The sequence below is a fragment of the Brugia malayi genome (assembly GCF_000002995.4).
Source record: "Brugia malayi strain FR3 genome assembly, contig: Bm_v4_ChrX_scaffold_001, whole genome shotgun sequence".
Taxonomy (NCBI): domain Eukaryota; kingdom Metazoa; phylum Nematoda; class Chromadorea; order Rhabditida; family Onchocercidae; genus Brugia; species Brugia malayi.
This window is the reverse complement of record NW_025062479.1, coordinates 12,937,537-12,952,208: the sequence shown is the minus strand read 5'-3', so window position 1 is coordinate 12,952,208 and position 14,672 is coordinate 12,937,537. Positions and strand designations below refer to the sequence as shown.

General features: G+C 24.8%; 4 protein-coding genes across 4 annotated transcripts; 3 read left to right on the top strand and 1 right to left on the bottom strand.

Moving 5' to 3' along the window:
• Positions 1 to 476: 476 nt before the first annotated feature.
• On the top strand, positions 477 to 3,252 carry Bma-frpr-1 (Uncharacterized protein; the record flags this gene model as incomplete). Its single annotated transcript, XM_043074683.1, has 6 exons — positions 477 to 614; positions 1,187 to 1,281; positions 1,668 to 1,941; positions 2,153 to 2,290; positions 2,573 to 2,758; positions 3,046 to 3,252. 6 exons carry the CDS (start codon positions 477 to 479, stop codon positions 3,250 to 3,252), a joined length of 1,038 nt encoding a protein of 345 aa, XP_042930617.1.
• A 3,531-nt stretch (positions 3,253 to 6,783) lies between these two features.
• On the top strand, positions 6,784 to 8,132 carry Bm9776 (conserved hypothetical protein,hypothetical protein; the record flags this gene model as incomplete). The annotated part of the gene is made up of 5 exons (XM_001895491.2): positions 6,784 to 6,856; positions 7,296 to 7,481; positions 7,662 to 7,747; positions 7,849 to 7,990; positions 8,122 to 8,132. The coding sequence occupies 5 exons, from the start codon at positions 6,784 to 6,786 to the stop codon at positions 8,130 to 8,132; spliced, it is 498 nt and encodes a 165-aa protein (XP_001895526.2).
• Positions 8,133 to 9,702: 1,570 nt separating this feature from the next.
• Bm9777 (Uncharacterized protein) lies at positions 9,703 to 11,068 on the top strand (the record flags this gene model as incomplete). The annotated part of the gene is made up of 3 exons (XM_043074682.1): positions 9,703 to 9,754; positions 10,435 to 10,514; positions 10,907 to 11,068. The coding sequence occupies 3 exons, from the start codon at positions 9,703 to 9,705 to the stop codon at positions 11,066 to 11,068; spliced, it is 294 nt and encodes a 97-aa protein (XP_042930616.1).
• A 978-nt stretch (positions 11,069 to 12,046) lies between these two features.
• On the bottom strand, positions 12,047 to 12,565 carry Bm17985 (Uncharacterized protein; the record flags this gene model as incomplete). Its single annotated transcript, XM_043074681.1, has 2 exons — positions 12,047 to 12,198; positions 12,478 to 12,565. The coding sequence occupies 2 exons, from the start codon at positions 12,563 to 12,565 to the stop codon at positions 12,047 to 12,049; spliced, it is 240 nt and encodes a 79-aa protein (XP_042930615.1).
• Positions 12,566 to 14,672: the final 2,107 nt, after the last annotated feature.

Genomic DNA, 14,672 nt, shown 5'->3' with positions numbered 1-14,672 from the left:
ATTGTATCTTGTATCTACTGTATAATGCTACTGTACTAAAACGCAATAATTGACATTTTTGCTTGAATAATTTATCGAATGCTAATCACTGCATGTAATCAATAAATGTGATATCCAAATGTTACCGTTATTGATAATATTCCATTCCGTTTTATATTCTATTGCTTTTAATCAGCTTTAAAATTTTAGCATTATGAAATCAGTTTTGTTATACATTATATTACACCAAGATGTTAATTTAAGACATATTAATTATACTAATTGATATGCATTAGATTATGGGAGATAAATTTTTTGAATTAAAATGAGTGTAATATTTTACACTACCGGTTAAATACTAACGAAATAGAAATACAATGTACAATTGCACAAATTCTTGTTATTGTTTTTTGAAGTTCTAATAAAATTTGGAATAAATTTATTTTTAGGATAATTTAAAACAACTTATTTTAATAAATTTATTGATGGACTAATAGATGGATTCAATTAATCATTCCATTTGTACCAATACAACAATAAATGACGGTTACTGTTATGGTTTGCCAGTTTGTGGATACTGTTATCATTTTAACATAACACTTGAATCAAGCAACAACTATGAACTATATAATATGGTATGATTTCTGCTAACAAATTGGTAAATAATAATTGAGAATTTATTTCACATTTCAAGTGATTATGGAATATATGAATGAGTTGATTAATATAATTGTTAACATAAAAAAGATAAAATTATCAACCACATAAACAGCATTTTTTTGTAGTAATGAAAAAATTTAGAATTTTGATTTATGGCTAATATTGAAAAATAATTCATTGTGATCAGTCTAAGTAATTATATGAACCAGTTATATTGAGATTAAAGTAAATTTGTTTTTAAAGTTATTGCTTTGATATTTGTAGCTAACACAATCTGATAATATAAATTGACAATAACTTAAGGTCAAAAAGAAATTCAAATTATAAGTAATTCGTTCTATTGCTTCATAGTTTTTTTTTTTATAAGTTCCAAAAACGGAATTTATAATTTTATTGTTCAGAGCATATGATCAAATGAATATGTATGATTAAATACACGTATAAGAAAGTTATTTAAAAAACTTGATAACACTGAACAAAATTTCATTTCACATCATTTAAAAAATGTTTTGATTTCTTTTCATTTCTTTCCTTGTATATTTTTTAGATGGTTATTAGGATACTCTTACCAGTAATTGGGTTATTTGGTTTATGCGGGAATGGCATTTCAGCTTTCATTTATAGTCGGAAATCTATGCGCAGGTTTGTTTTATTTTTCAAAGAATAAATAAATACAAATATTTACTTTTCTCTTTGCCTATAATTCAAAATTTATAAGAATTGTTGTAAATGGTGAAATTTGTTAAAGCAAAATGAAAGTTGGAATTTGAATGATTATAATCAATAAATGAAGGAATGAATACAGTAATATTATTTGTTATTATGGACCCATTACATCCTTAAATGCAATAAGTCAAACGATTTATTTAGCTTATTTTGACTTCGAAATATTCTTATCTGATCAATAAATCAAATAATTAATGATACTGACTAACATTTATGACATAATTTTCTATTCATTAATTTAATTTTTATTCATTTCCTTTGATGACTTAAATCAGTCCCACTTTTCAATTTGATTAATTTAGCTCGATGAATATTTATTTATGTGCATTAGCAATATCTGATATAATTATCATACTTACCGCATTTTTTTTATTTTTTATCGAAAATTTACGCTACAAATCATTGCTATTATCAAAAATTTTTGCAATGCTTACACCGATAGCATTTCCGCTCGGTCTCACTGCCCAGTCTTTGTCGGTATTTTTGACCGTCACATCAGCCATTGATTGCTTTCTCTTAATTTATTCGAATCCTAATTGCAAACGACGGTTTTGTAGCGCAACAACTGCTATTAAGGTTAGACTGATTGTTACTTATTAGTAAAGTGAAGTAATTCTGACCAAGCTTTTATCTTAGCTCTTACTTCTTAGCAGCATTTTAAGAATTTATTTTTCTTTAGTCCAATCTAACTAGTAATTCACTAATTATGATTAAAAGTTAGCACTAAAAGAAAACAAACAGCATCAAAAATTGAAATTGAAAATTAGGAAAGTTCTTTTTTTTTCAGATGGTTGGAATGATTTCTATGTTGGCTATGCTTTACAATAGTCCGCACATGTTTGAAATTAATGTTATAACTTGTTGGAATATTGTATATTTTGAGAAAAGTATTGATGTATGTCCAACTGATCTACGGCAAAGTCAGGTACACAGCTAGGCTTTTTTCTTTTTTTTGAGGCAACAAAGAGAAGAAAAACGCAACCTTGATAGGTGTGATAGAACGAGTTAATTGATGTTAATTTCAATTTAATTAACTCATTCGTTACTAATTCTTATTTTAACTTATTTCATTTTATTTATTTTAAATTAAAGGAGGTGACAGAGAAAGAGGGAGAGAAACGGAAAATTATTTTTTTCGCTATTATTTTGATAAAAAAAGATATTGAAATTAGAAAACTGAATAGGAGAAAAGAAAAGAAAGTTGCAGTTATATTTAACAGTATATTATGCTTGGATGTATACGGCAGTAATGGCTGTTGGTCCAGTTTTGATACTTATTGCGCTTAATTCGGCAATAATTATTGCATTACGGAATACGTTACCGGTTTCCGGTGATTCGGATATTATTACACTTGTTGTTGTCGTTTGCCTTTTTATTACATGTAATATTTTGGTAAGCTTTATTTCAAGAAAATTAAAATAATATTTATTAAATTTGTCCTGCCTAAAAAAATTTGTTAAAATGAGCGAATGAAACAGAAAATTTTTGGATATAATAATTCAACATGAATAGTTTTTTCTTTTCCCATAAGGTTAGTGAGTTAAATTTTTTTGCGCACTCATTTAATTTCTTTTGATAAAAAATAATGATATGATATGATTACTATCTAATCAATTGGTACGTGTAATTTGAAATGTCTGAAATGTTTTTTTTTTTTTTTAATTATCCGTTTTTTCCAGCCATTAACTGTAAATTTCTTGGAATTAATATTTGGCTATATAAATGCATATCTGATCGATTTATCAAATTTGATAGTAGTTCTTAATTCATCTTGCAATTTTCTCATCTATTTTGCATTTGGAAGTCGATTCCGGAAAACTTTAAAGGAATATATTGAATTAATTTTTTACCGACAATCAGCAAGTAAAATAGTTGTGGCAGCATGAAACGTAAAGCATAGATAGGATTACTTATGTAAATGGTTAATCATTTTTCGAAATATTTCCTTTCGTTTCATTTTTTCTCTAAAAAAATACTATCACTTGGGATGTACTCCGGAAATGAAATTGCTCAAAACAGTAGTAAAAGAATAGCGTTGTATGTTCAGCAAAAATTTTTAATCGGTAAACCATTTGAGCTTTCTATCGTCTAACTTTGCAAATCATTAATAAGCAGTTAACATTGGCATAGTAACCTATTTCCAAAGTTATTATTTAACACGGAATAAATTTGACTCATAGATCCGGTTTCAACTTTTAAAAGGAAGCAAGTTTTTACTATATATACATACCCGGTAAACTAGTCATGATAAACTGATAATGCTATAATTATCCCTTTGGTTTTGTGATTTAAAATGGATTAGAATTTTTAAAATATAACTATAAATAATTTTCAGGATATTCATCAGTATGTTAGCTGCCAATGAATTATAATTAAATACCTCGAAGAAATGTATTACTTTAAAGTTATGTAATGAATAATCGAATAAAAAAGCGAAAGAATTCCTTTGATTACGCCGCTGAATGTTATTGTCAATACTAAAGTTAATATTTAGAAACTTCAAATTTTCAATTCTTCCTGGCATTTTTTGTATTTTGTTATCAAATATTAATAAGCAATTTATTGGTGAGAATATATTGAAAAGTGAATGTAAAATTAATTTTTTTATTTGTCTCTTTTTTATTGAAATTATTAAAGTTATATATGACCTTTTTTATTTTATATTTTTTGTTGATTTTAAGGCAACATTCTTTGCAAATGTCACTTGAATAAAAAATTTATGGAAATCGTAATTTCCGATTCCGGTAAATGAAACGTAATAGGTGAAAGATCAGTGATAAACAGTGTGAGAAAATCGGTTTATTTGCTTATTAATTATGCAATCATATATCATTAATGTTAAGAATTTTTAAGCGTAATTAATATAAAATAAGAACTAAACGTTTAACACACAACTTATATGATAAAAAAAATAAAGTAAAAGAAATAAACAATTTCTAATAAAGTAGAACCTACTGAAGTTGAAAATGTTCTGTTTCTTAACCTAATATCAGAATACCAAATGATTCATAATTTTTTAAATTTTCAATAGACTTTTGGAGAAGATAAAATATAAAACAAATAGTTAATACTTAAAAAGGTCATCTGAGTTGAAATGACTGAATTTGAAAAATTTTATTTAAATTGTGGAGAAAATTGATCCACCTTTTTTATTAATTTATATTTCTTTATTTTTACTTTTTTGCTTGACTAAATTCTTATTGCTGCAAAATTTGCATAAGATAGTATGCAAAAAGGGAAGGAAACGTTTAGTTATGTAAGTAATTCATTTGATATACTCAAAAAAGACTTGTTAATATCATACAATGATTTAATTGTTTAATGTGTAAAATAAAAGGAAAAATGCAAACATTTAAGTGTACGTAAAAATATGAACACATTATTTAATAACAATAATAATACCTTCTGTATATTAACTCAAATGGATAAATTTTTCATTCCTCCCACCATTTCTATAATTATTATTTGTAATATAATTATTAGTCGAATTTCAAAAAAAAAAAAGATCAAATATTGTTACATTTTTGAATTGATTTCATTGATTCATTTGTTAACAATTTATTGTCTACTATAAATTACAAATTTTACACAAAATTATTTTAAACTATCTTTATTAAGTTTAAATTAATAAACAAAGGACAGATGATGAAAGGAAGAAAGAGAAAGAAAGGAAAGCAAAGCGGCAACATTTTACTTTTCTATATAACTCAAAATTGTCACCTAATTATTGAATTTAATAAGTGGACAAAAGCATAGAAAAGAAAAATTCGCAAACAAATAAATCAAATAGAAATGCTTTTAACAGTATTCGTTTGATCAATTCATGCCAATATATTGTAATCATAATTTTCTATGCTTGAATAAAAAAAGTTTTTTTTGCAAATTTTCATAAAACACATATAATAATTACAGATAACAAACATTTAAATCATTAACGTAAGTGCTATAAGACGTTAAATAAAGTATTTTTTATTCAAATATATTTTGTTCAGAAGCGATATAATTTTTTCCAATTTTTCATCAAGACTTTTTCATTTTTCATTTTTTTTTTTTTTTTTTTTTTTGTTTTTTTTAAACAAATTTTTTTTTTTTTTGATTGTTGTAAATGGTAAAATTTGAAATGAATTTCTGATATGTCGCTGATAAATATTCCTCGCTTCTTAATTCATTTTGTATGTGTAACGTTTATTCATATATATATATATATAATTTGAAAAATTAAATTATTTATTGCAGAAATATTTCTTATCACAAGTTGCACTCATTTTCGATATATTTGCATTCAGATGGTCGGAGGTTGTTGATATTTGATTTCCAAAGCTCAATTTAATTTTTAATTTGATATTTTCATTTCTTTCAGATGACATTAATCTAACAGTAATTGATCTTGCTACTTCATTTTATAAAAAAAAAATTATTCAAAATTACGCAAAAGATTGTTTGCTCAATGATTCATCTGTCCACGAATCAATTCATTTTATTTGATGCTGCTCTCATTTATTTCGTCATCATTTTACGATGACAATGGCAGACAAATCGACGAAATGTTGTCACATTATCCGCCGATTAGAACTGCCATTCAAAAATGGATGACAAATGCTACACTAAACTACGCTGCTATTAACGAAAGCAACAGTTAACTTACTGTAAGACCGGATTCAGTGGCGCCTCTCTCCGAAATAGATCACTCAAAAAAACCGGTCAATAATTAATTTTTTCTTTCAAGATAATTGCAGAAAAATTTTGTTAAATTGAAATACTAATAAAGTATAAATAGATACTTATGGGTTACTATGCAATATGTTATTATAGTGCTCACATTTTTAGATCTTTATTAACCTAAAAATTCTTCTTTTAGAGTTTGCTAAATATTTCTATGACTAATCAGTCAATTGCTAAAAAAATGATTTCTGATCTGAAGTGTTAAGAATTACCCTTTGTGCTGCAAAATTTTTTTGCGTTTGCACGCAAACAAATAAAATCTTTTGATTCTGAGACTTATGACAAACTGTTTGCAATAGATTAAATGCAAATTTTATTGTTCACATTGACAGCATTTTACCGATAATAGTATTAGATTTTCATATATAAATAGATGTAAGCTATAGCATGCAACTTCAGATAAATCTTTTTCCTTCCTTTTGAATTCACTCATTGTTTCAAATTCTCCGCTTAAAATTCAACCCACAATAACAGATTTGATATTTAGCATTTTATCGCATAAGCATTAAATGTTACCCCACCATAACATTATGCCTCATATGGCATTCTGTTCTCGATGGCAATCTTGGCTTTGTCTTTGTCTTTCTCTTCGTTTACTTAGCAACAATAAGTAGTAATAATGAACGTGTACAATTTTTCATTCAAAAATTTGATTAAAAATTTGAATATGTCTCTAATAATTATACAGTCAGATAATGGTTCTGAAACTTGCAATACTGGTTACTGTTGTCCTGTACACCTGCAGTCTGAGAGCATTAACTGTTAATGGTAAAATTTCTACAAATGCTTAAATATTATTGCTATAAAGTTTTCAATTAAACTATCTAAAAATATTAAATGGCTGTTGTAACAAGAAATTCTGCGACTTTTCGACGAATATAACTTGAAAAATTAGAGATAACTATGGTAGTATTTCAATGATAAGGACTGAACTTATACTCGTTGAACATCTAAGGCTTATTAATGGTAAGGAGCCTATCTATCTGATGGACTATGCATAACCGATTATTGGCTAACATTTTCAGAAAAATAATTTTTTGTCTAATGTTTCTGTCGAAAAGCCTTTAAATGATGCTTAAACTTTGATTCATAGTATCATAATTGAATGAATCTGATAAATATGAGAAAGTAATTAAGACTTATCAGTAGTTATGATAGCATTCAATAAGATCACTATGGCTGTATCTTTTTTTTTTTTTTTTTTTAGAATTTCAATTAGTAACATGTCAACAATTAAAAGCAATAAAAAACGGTTACATTGGTTACGAGCTGAAAGATGGTGCAATGCGTGGTGTAGGTAGCATCGCTTACCTGGCATGTCACGCTTATCATGATCTTCATGGTAATAATGTCACCAAATGCGGTATTGATGGAACATGGCGACCAAAGCTTGGTTACTTCTTCATTTCATTTCACTTCAGTTATTAAATTCTACTCACTATTAAATTTATATTTCACAAAAAATATTGCTTATAAGTCATTGTATGATTATTATCTTGCAATCTTGAAAGAATTATTTGTGTAATGCTTGAAAAAGAGTAAGGTTAAAAATTCTCAAGCACTTCAATTTTAGGTGTTTGCCAATTGAAGCCAGAGTACGATGAAAACTTTTGTAAACCGTATGAATCCGACGGACAACCATTATTGAAATACAAACCAGTAAAGTTTTTTTCATCTATCATTGTTGCATCATTAAGTGTGAACTTTAATTTATCACTTTCATCTATTGAAATATTTTTTGAAAAATGTGAAATTTTCAGTCACCAAAGATTAATCTTGGTACCATAATAACCGTTGTATGTCGACCTGGACAACGTCTTTTTGGTAATGCAAAATCTAAATGCACAGGTGGTATATGGAAGCCAACTTTGGGAAAATGCGTTGATAAGGATAAAATAACAAGTAATTAAAATTATTGTTTTAAGTCAATTAACCATAAAAAATCTTTTGTTGCCTTATTTTCAATTCCAAATTAGAATCATTAATTTTTCGTTGGAACTTTGATTTCTTTCAAAAAATGGAAGTATTTTCAGCAATTGAATAGACAGCAATTGAATTGACCAAGAAAAAAAATCACAAGTTGATAGTTCCATTATTTCATTGGACTCTGATAAAATTTGATTGATTTGTTGATAAAAATATTAATAAGAATAAAAAATGTTAATTATCGATCAGAACTCTTTCATATTGACTGATTACAATGTATACAAAAAAAAAAAAAATGTATTAAATTTTTTGATTGATAAAAACTTTTTCAATAGCTTATGGTTCTACCTGTATAAAATTACGATGAGTTCCATAATTGGCCATATTTAAATTGCTTTGGCTAACTATAATTCTGTCGCGTACTGAACTTATGCATACTTTCGCTTTTCAATAATATAATAAACCAAAAGTTTCATCGATGAAAAATTACAATCACATTGTCTCATTCATTTGGCCAAAAATCACATCTCATTTTCATCTAAGTAATCGACATTCTAGCAAAATTCTATTTTTTAAATTTCAGTTGTTTAAAGAATAGTATATCAATGGATGATGTAACATTCCTCTATCAAAAAGCGCATTTGCACTTACTGACCACCTTTTTGACATGCAATCATCAGAGCAATCAGTTTAATTATCAATGACTCTTAATACGTGTAAGAATTTGTTAAATTTAAATCGAAGTAGCATGTTTACAAGTGTCCTCAACAATCACTTCTTGCTTTGATTATCAAATATGTAAATGATATCATTAATAGAATTTACTCTTATCACTCATTCAGTAGTAGTATAATATTTGCTAATAAATCACATCGTCTTTGTTTCATTAATTATTAATATCTAATTTTACGACTAAATCATTCTGCTCTTTAATGAAGCATTGTTAATAAAAAAAAATTATCAAAAAATATAAAGACAGATTTTTTTCTTTTTCGAAAATAATTGTGAAAATTTTTGTCAGCAAATAATCAGTTTATAAGAAATAAAATTGTATAAAGGATGATAATATGCGAGTGTAATCAAATGATCGATTAGGAAAAAAGAGCCTAGCAGAAAATTATTAAATGAAATGATAACTATTTGAAATCAAATATACAGCTCTTATCACTCATTTAATTCAGCAATTTAATGATGCAAAAACATGAAAAACTGGTTATTTCCGATTTGACCGTTGTATTTCGGATAAACAGTAAGTATTATACTTTTATATGTTGCAAATGACTATTTAATTCTTTAATAAATGGTAGATATATTTTTGTCGCAAATCATTTGGTGAAAAAGTTATCTATAAATATTTAACTTTATTATTAATGGAAATGATATGATTAGATATGATAATTGATTAGATGCTTGTTATCCAAGTTTATTATATGCTTTTTAATCTATTAATAATTATATTTTATATTTTGTTGTTTTAGTTCAATATTTTAAATTTTTATGAAAATAATGTTTGGAAAAATTTATTCAGATGTCATCTTTGTTATATGAACGAAAAAAAATTTTTTTTCCTGTTATTAACTTGGTATCAGAAATGAAATTTGATATCAGAAATGGAATAAAAGATTATTTTGCTTATCTTTTCAGAAAAGCATTTACTTCTTTTCAGACTGCAGCAAAAATCTATCAAAATGATTGTTTACAATATATTAGCATATGGTTTAATTGCAAATGTCATGGGAGGTTGGTGCTTTTTTTGATTATTAACTTATGAATATTATCAAATTATGTGATATTAATTGCTAATAGCTCTGCTTACTGTCTTTTTCAGTGTTCCATTCCAGCTTTTTCAATATTTCACCTAAAATTTTGCTTATTATTTTATTTTATCTTACACTTTTTGTCACATGAAATAAAATAACTATTAATCATTCTTTCGGTATTGAAATAATAAAATGATAAATTATTTTTCAAAATTTTAACACACTGTCCCATGTCTTATCGTCACGTTATTAATAAATGTAGAATTTAATTCGAGTGGATATCTCGAGAATTTAAAAAATTATGTGACTCCAGCAATTTTATCGTTATTTTAAGCTTGCTAATATAATTATTACGGTTATAGCTAATACAATTACAATTATTACGGTTAATACAATTAGACGTATAGCTATGATAAATAGTTGAATTCTTCATAATTCGCATTTAGGGAAGAAGAATAAAAAGATAAAAAATTTTACTCGACTAAAGCAATATTTATTTGTTTTCATTTTAATATAACATAACTTTCACCGACTTTCCTTTTTGATATTATAAAATGATGCAGCAATAACTTTCAGAATGATTTTCTTTAGGTAATTATCAGATTAAGCAATCTTACTATGTTGTAAATTTTTAATTTCATTTCTATTCAAACATTTTAGAGGGATGTAATTTCTTCCGTTACAAAATTGCGCCATGTTCACCACCAAAATTAGCAATTCCATACATTGCTTATAATCCGGTAATAAAACTTACTACTTGCTAATTTGAATTTTTATTCCTATCATTGATTAATTAAACTTCACATTTTGAAGTCGTTTTTCTTTCGTTTATTCAAATGAAATTTAAATTTTATTGCTTGTTTACGGCTAAAAATAGCAATTCATAAAAGGAATTGAAAAAAAAAATTTTTTTTCCATTCATTTGTTACAAACATACAAAGCATATTTGTGTTCGATTAGGTGAAGATTAAGATAGAACAGGTGTGAAATAGTTCCAAGATAAATGGAAGGACAAAAAATGATTTAAGGTTTTGAAATGATGATCAAGGTAAGGAATTCAAAATCATTTAAACGATGTTGACTAATTAATAAAATATAATGATATAATAAAAATTGCAATTTATTATTACAGGAATTGATCAATTTGAATGCGTTGAAATACCCACATGGGACAATTGCAATGCTTATATGTCCACCTAATCACTACTTAGAAGTGGAAGGTAGCCGTTGGCGAGTTTGCATGAATGGAACTTGGAGTGGGTCATTTGGGCGATGCAAACAATTAGGAACTTGAATGAAATATATGTGATCTGTTTGTGATAAGTACAAAATATCATTTCATTTCACTTATTAATTCGCATTTTTTCTTTTTTCTTTTTGATTAATTTTCTATATTTTTTAATCATACTTTTTCCTGATTTTTTGATTATAATAAAATGCATCATTTATAAAGTAATCGTTTAAATTATAAAATTTCTGTACAAAGAAAAAAATTTTTTGTGTGAAGAAAATTAGAATAAATCAATTTTGGATTGAGCTGATAATTCAATAAGTACGCTGTTATATTAAAAGATTGCTTATCTATCACTAGATATTGTGCAAAAAAAAAAAAAAAAAAGAGATAACGATGTTTTCCCTCATTTTAAGTTATTTTATTAAAATCATTTTTTCTTGCTTTATTTATTAAAAAATAACTAATCAATTTCCTTTTCATAGTATCATAAAGATTTGAACTTAGTTAAATTTTAACTGAAAATCTGCGAAAAAAATTAAATAAATGATGAAGTGAAGGTGAAAATTTTTTTAAATCAAAATATTTAATTCATTTAATTCATCGCAATGTTTGTTGTATTATTATTTACAAAACTTATGAATACTTTAAAAATATAATCTGCCTCTTTAATGATGTGTAATTTAACCATACAGACATATCTCTCTGCACAATGCATTTGGGAAATAATTTTAAAATATTTAACATTAAATTTGTGCATAAAAACAGAATTAAAAGTGGGAATAATGATTAAAGTACGAATAAATGTGATATTGCAATCATAATCATATATCATACTATTATTATTATTGTTAATATTATTATCATAGTCAATTATTATCTTTATTATTATTATTTATTATTAATATTAATTATTACTATTATCACTATTATTATTGCTATTAGTATTATTATTATAATTATTAATTATTACCAAGCGAATGTGATTAATATGAATAATAAACATTTATTAGAACAGATATTGAGTGGTTTTAAATAGTTTTATTTACTTCCTTCTTTATCATCGAAATGATAAGACTGGCAAATTAACGGATACTGGCTGCAGAGGAATTCAAATGCTTTCACCGCTGCATTTTTGTTGTTATGAAATGGCATTTGTGCTGATGGAACAATCCTTGTAGGCATAGGTAGAACTGAAATTGTAACTAAATTATCGAAAATGATATAAAAATATATGTATTTCATTCATCTAAATTAGATTTACAAAATATTTCCAACATATTCGAAAAATTTTTAAGAATTGTAAAAACTAAAAAAAAAAAGAGAGAAAATACGAAAAATCAAAAAAAAAAAAAAAATTAAAAAAAAAAGAGAGAAAAGCATACGAATTATAGTATTAGTGCTATTGATTAAGATTATTGTTAGCTGATAATTTTAATTGTAATTAAAATCTAAAATAATGATTTTATTACCGCCATTATTGATATCCATTGGGAGTGGCCCACATCCATGTATCCATGTGATTAATGAAGAAAATAGAATGATATGAAGGAAATGCATAATTTTTTAGCCTAACTACAATATTCCATGGTGAATAAAGTAATAAAATAAACTAAATAATACCTATAAATAATAAGCGGAATAAGAAATAATACGAAAAATAGAAAATTATATAAAACTAAATTAACAAAATTTTTGCTTAATTTTCTTGCAATTTTTTCATAGTTATCTTTTTTTATGTTTAATTATTGCAAAACAATTTTTGCTATTCAATGTATCCAACAAAAAATGCATAATTATTTTTATTATTATATAATAATAATTTTCTATAGTTAGTAATGATAAATTTAATTTAAAATATATGAAAACAAAGGAAATATTTGAGACGAAATAAACTAAACAAAAAAAATTTTTTTTTCAAACGTTAGAAAGATGAGAAAAAATTGGAAAACATTTTATATATACGCTATCTTAAATTTTTTCACTATCATTATTACACCTATACACACATATTATATAGATTACCATCTTTTACTTCTCTTTATTTATACGAAAGCTATAAAATTTGTGAATACAAAAAAAGAAGAAAAAAAGTTGCTTAAATAAATAATAAATTTTCTGCAGCAATTTGAATAATAAAAATTTGTCATCGCTGACAAGGAAATATTTTAAATATTTTGAATTGAATCAAATACTTAAACTAAATTATAATTTTAACTTTTCTGTTTTTTGTTTTAAAAAAGAAAAAAGAAAATGCGTATAATAATTTTGCTAAGATTATAAACATTTAAAAAGTAATTTTCATATCTTAGAACAAATCAAAAAACATAAAGTATTGTTCCAGCTAATTCTACTAATTTAAAAAAGTTTTATTTTTAACTGGCATACAATTTTTATAATTTAATCATATATTATGTTTTTAAAAAAAGATTTCTAGTAAACTTCACTGAATTTAAATTTACTAAAGTTTTTGAAAAATAATGAAAAAACTCAATGAAATGACTTATAAACTATTTCCTTTAAATTAAGTAAGTTATAATATTCGCAAATATATTTAGCATTAGTCTGGAAGCCATTTAGAACTTTCAATTTCAGAGAGAATTCTTTAATTGAATTAAACATTTTCTACTAATTAATTATTCCCCGCTATTCTGCTATTTGCTTATTTATTAAACACTGTTTTCTTTATTTTATGCTTCGACTGAGTATGCTTTTAATTTTTTTTTTGCTTCCCAAAGAATAACCTTCAAAATTTTCACCTAATTTCTCTAAGTAATTTCGTTTCTAAGTAATACTCATTAAGTGTTTGTTTATTCAGTCTTCTTTATCCATAAATTTAATTAAAGTAAATTAAATGTCATTGTGGTGAACAATTATGATTGTTAATTTCATGCTATTTCGAATATTTTCTTTTGTCACATAATAATCATTAATCTATTTTTATCCTTTGCAATTTTTTTTTTATTCAAAAATAAAATCTGAATAATTTAAAATCAATATATATCAGAATAAAAAAAACTATTTATAAGTATCAGTTAGTAATGTATGAATGTTTAATTAGGAAATATTGTGGCATAAATGTTGACAAATTTCAATTTAGGATGATAATTTAATCAAACATTATTGTCCATATAATTATAAACATTTTCTCATTATTTATGGTTCATTTTACATTTTACTTCTTATCTGTTAAATTTATTCAAAAATAATACAATTATTTAAATGGCAAAAGAAAAATGAAAAGGAAAATGATGAATTTTACAATGGTAACATATAATTTGGAGATTGATCTTAGAACATTTTTATGATATCTTTTGAAGAACAATGAAATGTGATAGCATAATAATTTTAAATATTCAATAAAACTATTGTTTGACTAAAAAATAGAAAGAAAATTATTCTTTGAGGGTTGAATAAATGAAATTAGTGCAAATAACCGATGAGAAATTTCATATCTTTGCTCTTTGTTACAATGGCAAGGAGTATTATCAATGAAAGCATTAAAATAATGATAAAAAAAAAATTATATAAGAAGATTGTACCATTCTAGCAAATCATACATAATGTCTATCATTTCAATTTTAATCAATAATTATTGTTATCATAAGATGATAATTTAATGATATGAGTTAAATTATTATTTAAGTTTTATCATTTTATTTTAAAA